The 17,165-nt window shown below is 39.2% G+C and overlaps 1 protein-coding gene across 8 annotated transcripts in view; it reads right to left on the reverse strand.

Annotated features, from left to right (window-relative positions):
- Positions 1–17,165, reverse strand: part of ubr2 (ubiquitin protein ligase E3 component n-recognin 2) — a 48,595-nt gene that overhangs the window by 4,439 nt on the left and 26,991 nt on the right. For 4 of the 8 annotated variants that reach the window (XM_046868039.1, XM_046867982.1, XM_046867992.1 and 1 more), the window contains exons 24-41: positions 14,004–14,052; positions 13,731–13,885; positions 13,495–13,597; positions 13,308–13,417; positions 11,995–12,075; positions 11,720–11,901; positions 9,579–9,784; positions 9,389–9,482; positions 7,065–7,223; positions 5,955–6,061; positions 5,369–5,438; positions 5,119–5,267; positions 4,918–4,973; positions 3,297–3,393; positions 3,148–3,215; positions 1,227–1,362; positions 868–964; positions 550–677 (exon numbers count right to left, since the gene is read on the reverse strand). In XM_046868039.1, the coding sequence (XP_046723995.1) occupies positions 550–677; positions 868–964; positions 1,227–1,362; positions 3,148–3,215; positions 3,297–3,393; positions 4,918–4,973; positions 5,119–5,267; positions 5,369–5,438; positions 5,955–6,061; positions 7,065–7,223; positions 9,389–9,482; positions 9,579–9,784; positions 11,720–11,901; positions 11,995–12,075; positions 13,308–13,417; positions 13,495–13,597; positions 13,731–13,885; positions 14,004–14,052 (2,047 nt within the window). The remainder of the gene's footprint in view (positions 1–549; positions 678–867; positions 965–1,226; positions 1,363–3,147; positions 3,216–3,296; positions 3,394–4,917; positions 4,974–5,118; positions 5,268–5,368; positions 5,439–5,954; positions 6,062–7,064; positions 7,224–9,388; positions 9,483–9,578; positions 9,785–11,719; positions 11,902–11,994; positions 12,076–13,307; positions 13,418–13,494; positions 13,598–13,730; positions 13,886–14,003; positions 14,053–17,165) is intronic. The other 4 variants (XM_046868030.1, XM_046868009.1, XM_046868017.1 and 1 more) reach the window with 3 other exon arrangements.

Below are 17,165 nucleotides of genomic sequence, written 5' to 3' on the forward strand. Positions count from 1 at the left end.
GGCAGCCTATTGTTGTGCCTTCTGTCATATATTAGCTCACTTGGTACGAGAACAGGTAAGATGGCACATGCAACTACATTCCAGCACGTGGGTTTTATGATCCCTTGGTTAGAGAGAAGGATGTGACCCCTTTTTTGTTACTTTAGCCTAACAATAGTCAGCTAGTTTCAATTTGCTATTAGTTAGGTTAGCTTATTTCAAATGCAGCCGAGAAGTTTTTTAATAAATTTTTCTGGCACCATCCAGCTTCTCTATAAGCCTAGCCTTCTGACACCTTTGAAGTGTCATGCATTATGTCTTCTGTGTTGTGTTCACTTTCTGTATGTACCTCTGTACATTAAATGTAATGAACATAATTCCTGTCCTATTCACATTCATCATGTTTTCAATCCAAACAACCTTAAACAGTTCCTAAACTCCCCCTAGGGCACAGCCAACGTAGGAACATTACAAATGCAAAATTGAATGTGTTGTGCACATGAAAAGAAGAGAAAATGTAGCTTGACAAGTTCATGAAAAAAGGGAAAAAAAGAGAAAATGATGCATTACCATGGAGCTCAGATGGAGTGGGAACTCCATTGAGATGGTGGAAGAACAGAGCAGCTCCTCTGAGGAAGGGCAGGATGCCTGCCTTTACACAACGCCAGAGATGCCAGCCTGAGCTAACCTCACGCAGACTTAGAAAGAAAGAAAAAAAAAAACATTAAAGTGATTTCTAGCAGTCTGCAAACTTAATATTGTGAATGAATTCAAAACACTACTTTTCTCAGGCTTACATTAAGTGTTATTTGGTAAAAGGGTTTAAAAGAGCACATGGGACTGAGATAAAAATAAAAATCATCATCATCATCATCACAGCTTTCTCACCAGCCTAGATGAGCTCTTAGCGTGTTATAGAGAAGACAGATTTTCTCTTCCTCCTCTCGCTCCATTCCTTCACTCTCCTGCTCCATAGTCAGCTCCTCTGTGGACACACCACCCATGTTAACAAGGGCTGTCAAATTACTGCTAATAACATGCTAATAATATGCAAGTTTGGGAGCAATTTCCAGGACGCCATTAATGCGTTTTGACCTGCAATATGCTCCAGGTTGGATGTCTCTAATAAGCAGTGGGTTTTGACAAAAAACGCTGAACTCAAAACCTAATTCCCATTTCAGAGGCGAAACCAATGCTGTTCACCTGTGGCAGCTCCCCATCTGTTGTTAAGTTGTACATGCTCTTACCTGGCACAGAGGTGAGGAGAATCTGGACCACGTGAGCTATAGTGGCCAAGTGGAGGAGATGCAGCTGTGCAGTATCCGCGCTCAGACCCGAGAAGTCCAAGCAGTGCAACGCTGAATAGGACAGCACCAGACTCACCTAACACACACACACAAATAAGAAACAGGAGAGAGGCGAATTCAGAGACTATATTTGAAAAGCACTGGAAATTCTGGGACTACTATTTTACAACTCCCAATTCCAAAAGAGTTGTGATGTCATGTAAAATGTAAATAAACAAAATGCAACGAATTGATAATCTTATAAACCCATACATTATTCACAAAAGCACATAGAAAACAGAGAATTTTTAACTATGGACTTTTTTTTGATAGCCATAAGTCTCAATAAAGTTGGAATGAGGGCAACAAAAGGCTGGTTTAAAAAGTAACAGTTACTTAAAAAAAATAAATAAATGAATAAAATAAATAAACAGCTGGAGAAACCTTTTAAACTAAAGGGTTTACAACAGGTCAATAAAATGACTGGGTACAAAAAAAAGAGAAGCAGGGTCTCTCAGAAGAGACGAATTGGTAGAGCAGAGCATTACCAATTCGTGTAAACCTGCATCTACATATTGCATTGCAAAAAACTATGCAAAATCTCATTTTTACATTATTTAAAATCATTAAAATGATTCAGAGAATCCAGAGGAACCTCTCTATGCAAGGGAACAAGGGTAATATTGGATGCCCGTGATCTTTGAGCCCTTAGGCAGCATTGCGATAAAAACAACAGGATTCTGTAATGGAAATAAATGCATTGGCTAAGAAACAGCTCCAGAAATCAATGTCTTAGAACACAGTCCCTCTGTACCATCCACAAATGCAGGTTAATGCTCCGTAAAATGCAAAGAAGAAGCCATATGTGAAAATGATCCAAAAACACAGTCATCCTCTCTGGGCCAAAGCTCTTTCAAACGGTTCTGTGGTCAGACCAATCATTTTTTAATTTTTTTTGGAAACAATGAATGCCACATCATCCAGACTAAGGAGGAGAGGGACCATCAGGCTTGTTATCCCTGAACAGTTTAAAAATCCACCTTTCCTGTGGTATAGGAGGTTTTGCTATTTTCATCAAGACAATTCTAAAGTGCATTATGCAATAATTACAGCATGGCTTCAGAGTAAAAGAGTATGAATGCTTATCTTTTCCGCCTGCAGTTCAGACCTTTCAGAAACTGAAAACATCATCAAATGAAAAATATGATAAAGTCATCCCAGGACTTTTAAGCAGCTAAAATCATCTCCAGCAGCTTGTCTCCTCAGTTCCGAGACACATTCAGGCTGTTGTTAAAAGAAAAGAGGGATGCTACACAGTAGTGATAAACCTGGCTATGTCTCAACTTTAAAATGTTTTACAGCCATCAAATTCAAAATGACCTTATTTTCTCCTTCAAATAGTCAAGTCAAGTTTATTTCTATAGTGCTTCACAACAGACATTGTCTCAAAGCAGCTTTACAGAAATCAACAGTCAAGGTGAATGGTGTGCATTTATTCTTGATGAGCAAGCTGTGGCGACTGTGGCAAGGAAAAACTCCCTTAGATGATATGAAGAAACCTTGAGAGGAACCAGACTCAAAAGGGGAACCCATCCTCATTTGGGTGACATCAAGAGTTGGATCATAAATCTTTCAACAATTCAGAACACTGGAGAGTGAGAACTAACAAGAGTACTGGAGTATAAGATTATAAGTAATGTTCTTTGGAACGTTTATGTTCTACTGTGAATAAAATTGGGTTTTTATGAAATTTGCAAATCATTTAATTCTGTTTTTATTAACATTTTACACAGCCTTCCAACTGGAACTGGGTTTCTTCTTCAATTTTGATCTTAATAAAATAATGTCTAAAAATGCTGTTTGAAAAAACTTGTCAACTCACCAGTAAGTGAAACATATCCACATCCAGAATGCAGGGAGAATTTTCCACCTTGGGATCAGGAACAAGTGCTGCACAGAGCATGAACACAGACAGTTACAGTTACAACCAAAAATAACTACAAAGAAGAGATACAGTGAAAATATATCTACCTGCCAACAGTCGCATGAAGTGATGTTGCACAGTGAAGTGAGAGGAGACAGTCCAGCAAGCCGAGCCAAACCGAGCCAGGGAACGCAAACAGTCATCCTAAACATAAGCAGACACGGCGCATTTAACAATTCAGATCTGTTCATGAATCTGCCATTCTCAGTTACTTTCATCTTTATATTTAGGATACAAAATATACATATTGAACATGAGATACAGAAGGAATTAATACTCAGGAAAGAAAGCATAATGCCCAAAGATATATTTATGATTCGAAATTTTAGAGAATAAATGACCACCAAACACTATGTAGCAAACCTCTGGATATATGAGCAGCAGTGGTTCTCAGAAATGTGAGAAGTTATTATTTGTTATATTTCAATTGAAATAAATTGTGTTCAATTTTATTTGAAAAGAAAAAGCAAATCAAATGACTGCAACAAAATATTTTAGTGTACAATAAGAAAGAAAACAAAGACTATGACAACCAGACATCACATTAGCAGTAGATATTCGAGAGAAAGCAATATTATACACACTTTTACTAAAAAGTGTTTCAATTTTAAAATATATCCGCTTCTGCAGCGACACCACAAACTGGGCAGCGTCTCTTAATGTATATAGTAGAGGTCGACTGATTCATCAGTTTTGCAGATTAATCGGCACTGATAGTTGCTTGGAACTATTGGTAAAAATCAATAACCATAGTTTTTCCGGGTTTAGTCTGTGGCTGAGGCAGTGGAGAACCTCTGCTGTCTTTATGAGAGCAACGTCTAGAGGTGAATCACTGATGGAATGTGCTGTTTATTTGGAGTGTCCTTTTTAATAATTTTGGATGTACAGTGCAACCTCGATACTCGCGGGGGTTACGTTCTATGATCCTGTGCGAGTAACAAAAAAAAAAAAAAATCACGCTCCTGTGGATGGTTTATTTCTCAAGGGGAATTGTACATGTACTGTAAACAACAAAAATTGTGAATAACTTGTCAATGTTTTATTTACTACTTTAAACGAATAATTCTGTAATAAAATAGTTTTTGAAATATTTTTATGTAATTTGTTAGTACAAACTCTGTTTTGAAATGTTTTAATGAGTTTCACGAGTTACTCTTAGTCCGGTTCTAAATGAAAAGTAGCAAACTATCAAGGTCGCAAGTGTCAAGGTTGTGAGTATCCACTGTTATTGTTTCAGTTTAAATGTACGTCTTATTTTTCTCAATATTTATTAATATAATTAATATGTAAATATTTATTTCATTTAGCACATTTTCATGATTATTACTGTTTTTTTGAAATACAGTTAAGTAATATGTAGTGTTTTGCTTGTTTGTTTTTTTTAAATCCAGTATCCATTTAAAAAAACATCAGTTAATGAATCAGTTATCTGCAAGTATGATCCAATCTAGATATCAGTATCGTTAAAATCGGTCGACCTCCAAATCCTCGAAGAATTCATAATGATTTAGGTGGTATGCACAATATATGTGTAGTTAAAACGTGAAATTAAAGTGTAGTACCACCCTTTTAGCCATTGTTTCAACAGTACTAATACTATTTCTGATACAGAATTTATCACTCGTCCCAACCACAGAAATATTTCACCTTGGCATAAGTTATGTTTACCTGTCTACAGGGTAAGCTTCCAAACAAAGGCTTCTCTTCATCTACCAATAACCTCTCTGAAAAAAGAATACAAGAAAAACAATGCATACATATTAATATTGTTATTTTCAAACAACCAAAAAAAATAATTTACCTGGACACTAACACATATCAGCAAACACTGTAAACATTAAATAGGAATTCTTAATAGTGCAGACTGACCTATAGACTGGATGGTGTAAGAACAGCTGCCCCAGCACATGATAGGCACACGAGGGTCCTGCTCATTAGGGTGCACCTTAAGGCCAACTTTATATGTTGATGTCCCAAATGTCGTGAGCATCTCTCTTATGGAGCTTGAATAAGGGTTGCTAACAAAGCACAGAAAAAGTCAGTGTTAACACCATGCTTCAGATATAAAGAATCAACATAGACATGTTACGTTACAAACAGAAACAGCAGGTATGCTTACACTGGAGTGTAGTCCAGCCTGAAACCCTCAGGAGGAGGATAATCCTCCACAATCTCAGTCTCTCCAGCATCTAAAACACAAACACCACAAAATAAGACCATACTCACATGAACTTAAATACTAAAAAAAAAAAAAAATAAAAATAAAAAAATAAAACACATAGCATGGACAAGTAGTCAGACACCAGATCTTTAAAACTATTTGTAGTTCTTCTTCAAAATGCAACCACAAAGATGGAGGCACACAATTCTACAAGATGTCTTTTAGAAGGCGACTCAATACAGTACCAGCATGATAATTCCCCTGTGCACAAAACCAGCTCCATGAAGATATGGTTTACTTGGATTAAAGTGGAAGATCTTGAATGGCCTGCTATAGCGCTCTGAACACCTTTGGGATGAATTGGAACGCTGACTGCTTGAAGTCAAATGAGCACAAAGCTTCATAACCATACTCTTAAAATCTAGGGGATCATCTCCCAAGAAGAGTAAAGGTTATTATACCAGCAAACGGGGACTAATGTCACATACACATGCACATATGAATCTTAATTCCAGTTGTCCATACAGTATATATATTCACTCACTTCTATACTCACTTGTTGGCTTGGCCTTGTTATGAGCACAGTGCAAGGCTCTGATCTGCTGGCAGGTAGTATTTAGCCAATGAGCCAGACCTGGCTGCTCACTACTGCTGCAACAACAAACGCTCGTGCATTTTAATAATTAGCAAAGAAAAAAAATGATTTCATGCAACAATAGGGACATTTACTAAACCGATTCATCAGCTTTGCAGATTAATCGGCACCGGTAGTTAATTGCTAGTTAATCCATAATGATCATTTTTACAAGTTGCGTTATACAGTACGAGAGCGGCCACTAGAGGCGACTTACTGACACCACTTTTTTTTTTTTTAAAGAGTCTTTTTAATCATTTTGGATGCAACAGTTTTTTTATTTGGAGTGTTACTTTTTGCATTTTTGTTTAAATTTGTTTAGTTTTTCCCCTGTCAATATTTGTTAATATAATTAATGTATACATATTTATTTCATTTAGCACATTTTCATGATTCAGTACAGTTTTTTATTTTGTAAAAAAGTTCAGTACTATTTTACATGGAGTGATTGCTTTTGACTGGTTTTATCCAGTATCCATCCATCGGTTGATTTAATCGGTTATCAGCAATTACGGGCCAACCCAGCTATAAATATCGGTAAAACCCATTCGGTCGACCACTAACATTTACTGAAATAAATTGGCTCGGTGGCAGTAAAAAAAAAAAACAAAACATGTAAAAGCCAGTGGAAGGTTGTGTTGCGTTGGTTTCCCCAAGATAACAGCGGTTCTGCTCTGCTTACAAACCAAGCCACTTTGAGTATTGCTTGTATTTTTTGTTATAACCAATATATTCATATCTATATCATTTAGCACATTTTCATGATTCAGTACTGTGTTTTTAGTACTTAATCATTATTCATCAAACTTTCAGATTCAGTGAAAAATCATATAAAAACCAGTGAAAGATTTGTGTTGCATTGGTTTCTACACACACCAGAAATTCAATTTTCGAAACTCTTCCATGGTATTACACGTTACAGCAACACTACAATGAAATGAATCAGTACAATATTTGGAACATGAGTGTCCAGATTACGAAGCAATTTCATTTGGAATAATCACAAGTTTGCACAAGTACCTGCAGGTGGTCTTAGTGAGGGGCAGGAGAGGAATGACGGTGTTACTGAGACACTCACAGAGTGGACACAAGTACTCCCCGTTCTCTACATCATAACTGGTATGCACACGCAGTCGCTGCTGCCTGCGCTGCTCTTTCGCCTGCACTGCCTCAAAGTACCTGCAGGGAAACACCAAGGTTCAGAGACATTATTATATGTTAATCTTAACATAGACACAGGGTTTAGAAACTCTAAAGCTCTAGCTATCTATTATTTTAGTAATTAACTTTTCTACCGATTAGTCCAACAATTAATCGAATAAGTACTTTTTCTTTATTAAAGAGCAATACTACATATAAAAGGGGAGATAAGACGGGGCTCTTAAAATGAACAAGTACCGTAATTTCCGGACCTATAAAGCGCACCCTTATATAAGCCTGAATTTTACAAATATTTTTATTTTTAACATAAATAAGCCGCAGGTGTCTACACTGAAACTAATGAACTTTACACAGGCTTTACCGAAAGAGAGTGTCTGTTACACGGTGTAACGAGTGAAATATGTTGTGGCTCCTTTAAGAGCAGAGCGGCATTTTGGGAACAGCACGTCACTGCATTCTTCCGGTATTACTGCGTGTGTGCGTGTGAGACTGAGGATTATGTCCTTATTATTTTCTGACTAACCCATACCGCTGTTGCCAAAAAAATAAAAAAAGCACGAGTTTTGGAAACCTGTCTGTGCTCATATGATTTCTGCTCATATGATTTCTGTTTTAGTGAGCTATACTATGACCCAGACTCAAAGCGCTACAACAGCTTGTATCTAAACAGTAGCCGACCAAATAAGGCCTTGTTTACTGTCTTCCTCCTTCCTTTCACAACTACAGTGGTACCTTAACCTACGAGTGCATTAATGTATGAGTTTTCCGAGGTACAAGCGGTCACTCGGTCATTTTTTTGCATTGTTACGCAGGCAAAAAATTGAGGTACGAGCTCGAGACGCCACTGCTAGATGGCGAAGCGAAGCCAGAAAGCGAAGATTTTGACGAAAATTAAGATAAGCAAAGAAGAAAAAGTACAAATTTTAAAGTTTAGGGATATGTAGTGTACAGGAGTGATAGTAAAAAACGAGTTTTCCCTCCGCCTCCACTTATCACCTCTACCCTCTCACCTCTATTTTTATAGTCCGAAAAATACGGTAATTTGTTTCCTTTTTAGAACATTTTTATTGCTGAAATTGCATACAAGAATATTTATAAAATCTAAACCCATATAATGCATTTAACTGCCATATTACATAAAAATGTAAATACAAATAGATGCATTAAAAAATCTAATTTTTTTTAGATTACTCAAGAAAAAAAAAATTCAGAAATGAAAAATATATATAAAACACACTGTATGGTGTTTTCTTTATGTTTTAGTTAGAAATAATCCCAAACATTGGAAACAACTTCTCTTTCTTTGGCCTGAATCCTATAGAAGCCTGTTTCCACCACATAAAAAAAGTTTGCCTAATTCCAACATTCTTCTCGCAATTCTGATTTAGTTTCTTGCAATTCAAATTTTTTTCCACAATTCCAACTATACTTCTTGTAAACATCTGACATTTCTGGTGCATCCACCAATAACCATGTTCTCAGCCTGAACAAAGCTCCTCTGCTTCATCAGTCTTGTTCTGTCTCCTCCAGAGCTGATTGTTAAGAGTTCTCTCCAGGGATCGAAGGCTTAGTTTAATACCATGCGATTCTATTGATTGTTTCCAATTTCATTTCCATTAAGAAAAAAATCTTAATTACAAGAAAAACAGTTTGGGAAAAAAATATTAGGCAAACTTTTTATTTAATGAGACGGAAACGGGCTTCCATTTTTTATTTTGCAGCGTCTTCTGTCCAGAGCGCTCCAGAGTTTAGCGGGTGGTGCGTGAGTGGTAATGATCCGTGGGAAACACAGTGCTCTGTGTTTAGTTAAATGGACTGAACGACGCGTCGAGGCAAATTAAATAAGCAAGAAATCATTACAGCCCTGCATCAGTCAAATAAAAGATATCTTCAAATCAGAATTAGGCTACTGTAGGCTTTTTCACCTCTAACGACTTCCTGATAAAGGTGACACAGTCTTGTTCGGTTAAGCATGCTCTTATGTACCAGTGACCAGTGACAAGGAATGAAACAATTTCATCAAATTTAGAGGTCATAGGTCATACAATTTTCTTTTTCTCTTTTTATCCAAATTGAATTTATTGATTTGCGCATCTTTACCTACACCTGCAAACAATTCAAACCAGCAAAACTCTCATTTTGGATAAGGCTGAACGTGCTAGAAGATTCGCCGAGCTCCTCACCTCTGCCAGCAGTGAGAGTGCATGATGTGACCACAGCTGCCGGTGTGAGTGCCGAAGGACAGGTCAGGGTGCATGAAGAGGGGATCATAGCTCTCTGTAACACACATGCATCCTTATGTAATATGCACACTGTCTACTCAAGCCTATCAAATGCACCTGCACAGTGTAAACTGTTAAAGCAGATCCTTACCTGGCTTGTGAGGAGGTCTTTTGCGGTTCTTAGACATGACTGTAGAGCGTTGAACAAATGCAGCAAGCACCATGGCTCTGCCATCAGGTCTGATCTCCTGCTCTTCCTGACACAGGATACACGTCACCACCTGCCTCCTTTCTCCGCCTCTGGCACGCCATCGACGAGGTCCCACACACACCAGAGCGCTGTCACATGAACTGGGGCTGAACCAAAGACCAGAGACCCGTAGTATTACATATTTCTCATTTTTATATGATAGCACCCATTAGGGGTGTAGAGGTACAAGTATTCATACTGAACCGTTATATCAAGTGGTGGACTCGAGTTTGTTTAGTCTACGCATCGCACTTTAGGCACACTGTACATACAGCATGCTTAGCCTAGCCTCTGGCTGGTGAACGCAAATGACAAGCCAGAGCTTAAAGACCCTCCCTTATCTTTCAGGTCTTCCGTTTGGCAACACTTCGGGTTTCCAGTGAATTACAACAGACAAAGACAGGTGGAAAAGACAAACGCAGCGTGCAGTCATTGTTCATCAGTGATTGGGTATGTATCTGGCAACCCATCAAGCTTCATAACTCATTTGAAATAACACCACACAAATGTGAATATCACTGCTACATGGGGAAAAAAAACAAGTGTCAATTTTCATGAGTTGTAAACAGGTATTACTTTTCTTGTGACCAATGAGTCCATAGCGCCTCATTTTGCCAAGTTAGCAAAGTGCTACCTTGCTGTACCTGCTGCCTTAGTAAAAGGGGATTTCTAAAGCAGGAGACACTGTGACTGCCAGCAGATCTGCTCTTACTGTGGACTGTGTAGACAAGTTCATTCTTTTGATCATGACAGTTGAGTGAAACTGAACAGAGCAATAAGCAGGAGTTGTAGTTGTACTTAAGACAATGTGAGAAAAAGAAAAAAATAAAGAAAAGGAAATCTGAGCAGGAATACAAGCTGTGATTGTTAAAGCTGCACTGTAATCGCTACTCATTTATAAATTACATTTTATATTAAGTTTCATTTATTTGAGAAGTATTTACTTTATTGGAGAATTTGTGATTTATTCTATTACATATATACTATTTATTTATTTAAACCAAGTAGGCGTTTTATTTAAAATGATAAAAAAAAAAAAACTAAAAACCTAAGCTTTTAATATTTACAAATGTTTACATTTGTGGCATTTAGCAGACGCCCTTGTCCAGTCTCTAGAAAATGTAATAAATCTTCACCTGTACAGGAGATTACAACTTAAGATAAATCAGCCTACAACATTGTTGAGAGGTTTTTGTTTGCTTGTTTTTTTTTTTTTTTAAACAAAGCTAACTTGGACAGTGTTACTTTAAGTGTTTTCAGGAAGGTCTTCACCCATTGCTTGAAGATAGCCAGCGACTCCGCTGTACAGGGAAGTTCATTCCACCACCTCTGTGCCAGGACAGAGAAGAGCCTTGCAGTATACTTACCTCTTACTCTGAGAGAAGGTGGTACCAGGCGAGCAGTGCTGGAGCATCTCAGACAGCGTGGTGCAGTGCGAGATGTGACGAGATCTCTGAAGTAGATTTTTGGCCTTGTAGGCAAGCGTCAGTGTTTTAAATCGAATACGTGCAGCTACTGAAAGCCAGCGTAGGAAACGCAGCGGGAGGGTGGTGTAGGAGAACTTGGTGCAGGTTGAACACAAGTCGTGCAGCTGCGTTTTGGATCATTTGCAGTGGACGGATAGCGTTCAGGTGAAGACCTGCCAGCAGAGAGTTGCAGTAGTCCAGTCTCGGAATGACAAGAGACTGAACAAGCACCTGAACAGCGTGTGTGGACAGAAATGTTCGAATCCTTCGGATGTTGTAGAGAAGGAATTGACAAGAACAAGCCACATTAGCAACATGTGAGGAGAAGGACAGTTGACTGTCCATAGTTACACCAAGGTTGTGAGCAGTGGCTGAAGGGGAGAGCAGAGAGTTATGAAGAGTTATTCTGAGATCCTGACCTAGAGATGAATCACTTGGGATGACCAGCAGTTTGGTTTTGCGCATTTTAATAAACAACGTAAAAAAAAAAAAGCGACGAGCTTTTTTACGTTTCGAACGATTGCTTAAAAACTGTCTTATTGAAAACAGCCTGTGTTTAACGTGATGCTTTGGTACCTGTGCTCTGCTGACGTAGATGCAGAGGTGTCCAGATCTTCTAAGCTCTGCTGGAACAGCTCTTTGTTCTCGTTTATAAAGTGCCTCTGCATCTCTGACATCTGAGCCATGATCTTCTCCCTGCGCAGTCTCGCCATCTCTGCCTTCCTCTTTCTCTCGGCTTTGTCCTTATCCCTCACAGTCTGCAACACACACACACACACACAGGTCGGTTTAAGACCTTTAACACACTAACGGGTAATGGTTAATAATGTCAATGGATGTAAAAGACCGACCTCCTCATGGCAGTGCCCTGTTCCCTCACAGAGAGGTGCAGCCGCTGTGCGCTCACGCATAGTTTTAATGCTGACCACCATCTGTGCAGAAAAAAGATACCCAATTCACACATTTCATATAAAATAACACAAGCATTTTTTTTTTTTTGAGGACTGCATGTAAACATCACCTGGAGCTCTGTAAACACCTTCGCTTCGAATGACACCTTCGTGCATGTGAAATTTTCATGCTTCCCTTTGAAATACTACTCCTTATAATGCATCATTCCTTTTAATAGTTCATAAGAATCTTAATGTATCTTAAACGTTCACTGAATGCTGGTGGTGAAAGCAAACAATGAGGCAGTCACAGCCCACCTTCACTCCAAATTTTTATAGGTGGATACTATAAGTATAGCAAACACAAAACTAGCATAAAGAACATTTCTATTGTGCATCATGTTCGCTATAACACCTACAAGATCTGCTCATTTCAGATTATTTTTATGTATGTTTAGAGTAAATAGGAATGTAAAATTAGCACAAGCTTCATCACAAAAATTGAAATCACAGATGGTGCGATTCATCGGTTTGGCGATAGTTAATTGCTGGAACTATTTGCAAATATCCATAATGATACATACTTTCCAGGTCACATTATACAGTACAAGTGCAGCCTCTTGAGGCAAATTACTGAGGTCTCATGCTGTTTATTCTTGAAGTCTTTTTTTTTTTTTTGGATTAAAGTGTTCAGTATGAATGCATGTGTTATTTTCCTCAATAATTATTAATGTATTCAAATGTATTTTATTTGAACATTTCAAAGTTATGATGTTATTTTTGGAATACAGTTCAGCACTATTTTATAGTTTGTTGTGTTTGGTTTTTTTTTTTTAGCCAGTAACCATTTTAAAAAACATCAGTTATGGGCAAATACGATCCAGTCTAGCTATCGGTATCGTTGAAATCCACTATCAGTCGACCTCCAAATCCTGGAAAAATTCATGTTGACTTAAGCAGTATGCACAATATATGATTCCAAACAGATGATCTGCAGCAAAAGCACTTTGCGATGGTGATATTTTTGTTTCCCTAAGATCATAGAGGTTCTGCTCTGCTTACAAACATCACTTTGAGTTACTGCTTGTGTTTTTAAACAGGTCTTGAAAATACAGTACAGATTTAACTTCATGATGCCCCTACTTTCACAGTGAGAGAATTGCCAAGTGCTGATCATCTGTAGGTGCCCTAATGCTTGGCAAAGTCCGCATGTAAAGTATACTTACGCTGCACAGAGAGGCAAAAATGTATACGCAATCAAAATAGCATTTTACCTTTAGGATCCATCGAATCATGTCTTTGTGCACTTCCAAGTGAGGAGCGCTCTGCAAAGTCTCCAACAGAGCCAGGATACTCGGAGCGTTGCTCGGAGCTTCACCAGGACCTGGTGTACAAAGAGAACCACAGATATGGCTACTGTTTTGAGGCTTTCTATCGTGTGAGCTAATGTACAAAACTTACGGGAGATTTTGAGGGTGAAGTTGAAGGTAACTTCGTTATCATCATCATTGCTCTCTAGCTGTTGCTGCTCCTCCAGTAGTGCCATGCCTATCAAGTGCAGCACCTGCAGCAGCACACGTACAACTGTGAACACTACTGAGCAATTAAATATACTGGAGATCTGTATCATAAGTGCGAAATTGCTGAGTTTACCACATCGCATCATGTCGTTAAAAAATATAATATAAAACAATTACCCTCTGCAGCATGGACTCAGACCAGTGCCCTCCGCTGGGCTCCACAGCCCACTGCAACACAGCTCCCAGCATGCCAAGCAACACGTCACACTGCAGAATGTTTACCAAGCTGGCAAACAGTGGGCAAAATGGAGGCAGGGCAGGAGGAGGCAGAGCTGCGACACACACACACACACACACACACACACACACTTTAGCAATCTGCAAACAATTGACCAATCATTTTTAAACAAGGTTTAAGATTAGACTGCAATCATTACAGAAATAACATACCTGGATCCTCTCCATTCTGTCTCTTAAGCTTCCGCTGTGCTTCTTCTGCCTGTACAAAATAAACCACAAAACCAAAGGCTTTGAGTTCAACATCCAGCGAATCACGAGAGGTCCGCCAAGATGAAAAATCTAATACGTCTTCAACTGGCCACATTCTCCTATGACCAAAGTGTTGCCAAAAGCAACACATCACTTCAGACATCCCAAGCACTATCAGCCTATTAAAATGCAAATGGTTCCAAGCGTATATTAAGATATAAAAGGCCAACCTGAATTTTCGAATTAAACTGCTAAGCACTCAAATACACAGATTAAGGATTTGTGTCATTTATGGCAGTTTAGCTGCAGGCTGAAAAGTCCGCACTAAAGAGACGATAATAATAGGAAAAACGTAAAGTGAGAGATCCAAATACATTTTTAGTCTCTGTATAGAAGGAGCTCAAGTGCATGCTTCACATATTACAACCAGTTTTAGTATTATAATGTTGTTATTCGCTCCAATATTAACTGATGCCTGCTCCAGAGACAATAACAGCACAGTCTCTTCCAGAAAAGTCTAACCTGCAATTTTCCTGTATTCTTGGAGACCCAAATTTTACCAGCATGTTTCCTGTCACACCAGAGGGAACAAAACCTTAGACCATGTATACACAAACATGGCTTACGTTGCGACCCCCCTCCCCCACCTGGGACAGTCAGATCACCTTTCTTTGCTCTCACCCTCAAATATGCACCCCTCATCAATCGGGTGAAGCCATCAGTGAGAACCATAATGGTGTGGCATGTAGAGGCAGATTTCACACTTCAGGAAAGGTTTTTACACACAGACTGGAGTACATTTGCTTCTCAGGCCACCAGTGACACTCGCACGGACATCGACTGCTACACCTCCGCTGTACTGGATTACATAAGTACCACCATAGACAGTGTTACTACTCAGAAACAGATCACATACCTAAATCAGAAGCCATGGATGAACAAGGAGGTGCGCCTCCTGTCTTCAGGTCAGGCTCAGGTCTACATCACATCCAGAGCTAACCTGAAGAGGGGCATCAAAGAGGCCAAGCAATGCTACAAGCAAAAAATAGAAGAGCATTTTTCCAACTCTGACCCTTGACGCATGTGGCAAGGCATCCAGGCCATTTGTGATTACAAATCCTCCCATTCCACCCCCGCAGCCACTGATGTCCTCTTCTTGAATGAGCTTAATGACTTTTATGCTCGCTTTGAGAGAGACAACAGAGAAACTGCCACCAAGCTCAAACTCTCAGCTGATCACTCTACAATCACACTCTCCTCCACAGATGTCTGCAATGCACTGAGCCGGATCAGCACACACAAAGCCGCTGGACCAGACAACATCCCTGGATGCTTACTCAAGGCATGTGCCGAGCAGCTCGCTGGGGTCTTTACTGACATCTTCAACCTGTCTCTTGCCCAAGCAGCTGTTCCTACTTGCTTTAAATGCACCTCCATTGTGCCAGTGCCAAAACACTCCAACCCAACGTGCCTGAACGACTACCGCCCTGTAGCACTGACACCCATTGTCATGAAGTGCTTTGAGCGGCTAGTCCTGGCACACCTGAAGGAGTCTCTACCATCCACATTGGACTTTCACCACTTTGCCTACCGCAGCAATAGGAGCACAAAAGATGCAGTTTCCATGGCACTGCACTCTGTGCTCACACACTTGGACAATAAGAACACTTATGCAGGTATGCTGTTTGTTGACTTTAGCTCAGCATTTAATACCATCATTCCATCCAAGTTAATAGCCAAACTTGTAGATCTGGGCATTAACACTTCCACCTGCAACTGGATTATGGACTTTCTGACTAACAGACCCAAGCAGGTTCGATCTGGCGCCATCTGCTCCAATACCATCACACTCAACACTGGTGTACCACAGGGCTGTGTGCTGAGCCCGTTCCTCTACTCCCTCTTTACCTCCAACTGCAGGCCTGTCAATGGATCTAACTCCATCATCAAGTTTGCAGATGACACTACCGTGATCGGTCTCATCACCAACAGTGATGAGACTGCCTACAGGGGGGAGATCCAGCACCTAGCCACATGGTGCAATAACAATAACCTGCTCCTTAACACCTCCAAGACAAAGGAGCTAATTTTTTTCTAGAGCTGTTCGTTATTGCGCTAATGGACTGTCTACACAAAAACATATACTCACTTGTACACTTGCTCATTTCTTACCTCACACTTGGTTATTGCACTAATGGACTGTTTACACAAAACTATGCTCATTTGCACACTTACTCTTCTGTGCATTGCTGCTCACCATTACCTAATTACCATTGTATATATATACCTGTTTTCTGTTTATAGTAATAGCAATATATTATGTTCACCGTTCACATCCTTCTGTAAATTTCTGTTTATAGTAATAGCCATCTGTATATTATGTTCATAGTACATTTATACTCATCTGTATACTATGTTCATAGTACATATATACCATAATTTCCGGACTATTAAGCGCACCCAAATATAAGCCGCACCCACTGAATTTTACAAATATTTTTATTTTTAACATAAATAAGCCGCACCTGTCTATAAGCCCGTCTATTAGCCGTCTACACTAATAAACTTTACACAGGCTTTAACGAAAGACACGTTACACACAGTGTAACGGGTGAAATATGTTGCGCTTCCTTTATGAGCATAGCGGTATTTTGGGAATAGCATGCCACTGCATTTTTCACTATTACTGCATGTGTGCAAGACGAGGATTATGTCATTATTTTCTGATGCTGATTTCTAAGTTTCTTTGACTAACCCGTAACGCTGTTGCAAAAATTAAAAAAAAAAAAGCACGAGTTTTGGAAACCGGTCTGTGCTTATATGATTTCTGTTGCAACTTGAGTTAGCGAGCTCTCCCTTCACCCAGACTAAAGGCATTACAACGGCTTGTATCTAAACAGTAGCCTACCAAGAAAGTCATTGTTCAGTCTTCCTCCTTCCTTTCACAACTATTTTTTTCTGAGTTTTTCTTTTGACATCGTCATGCGTTTAAAAATCACCCGGTGAAGGCTTTTCTCGCGATGCCCTGCAGCTCAGAACACGGGTAAGGTGGGTTTTTTTTTTTTTTGTTTCCGTTCGGAAATTTTATTGGTCTAATGTTATCTCGCTCAGTTTTTTGGCTTG

The sequence above is a fragment of the Silurus meridionalis genome, chromosome 2 (genome assembly GCF_014805685.1).
Source record: "Silurus meridionalis isolate SWU-2019-XX chromosome 2, ASM1480568v1, whole genome shotgun sequence".
NCBI lineage: Eukaryota > Metazoa > Chordata > Actinopteri > Siluriformes > Siluridae > Silurus > Silurus meridionalis.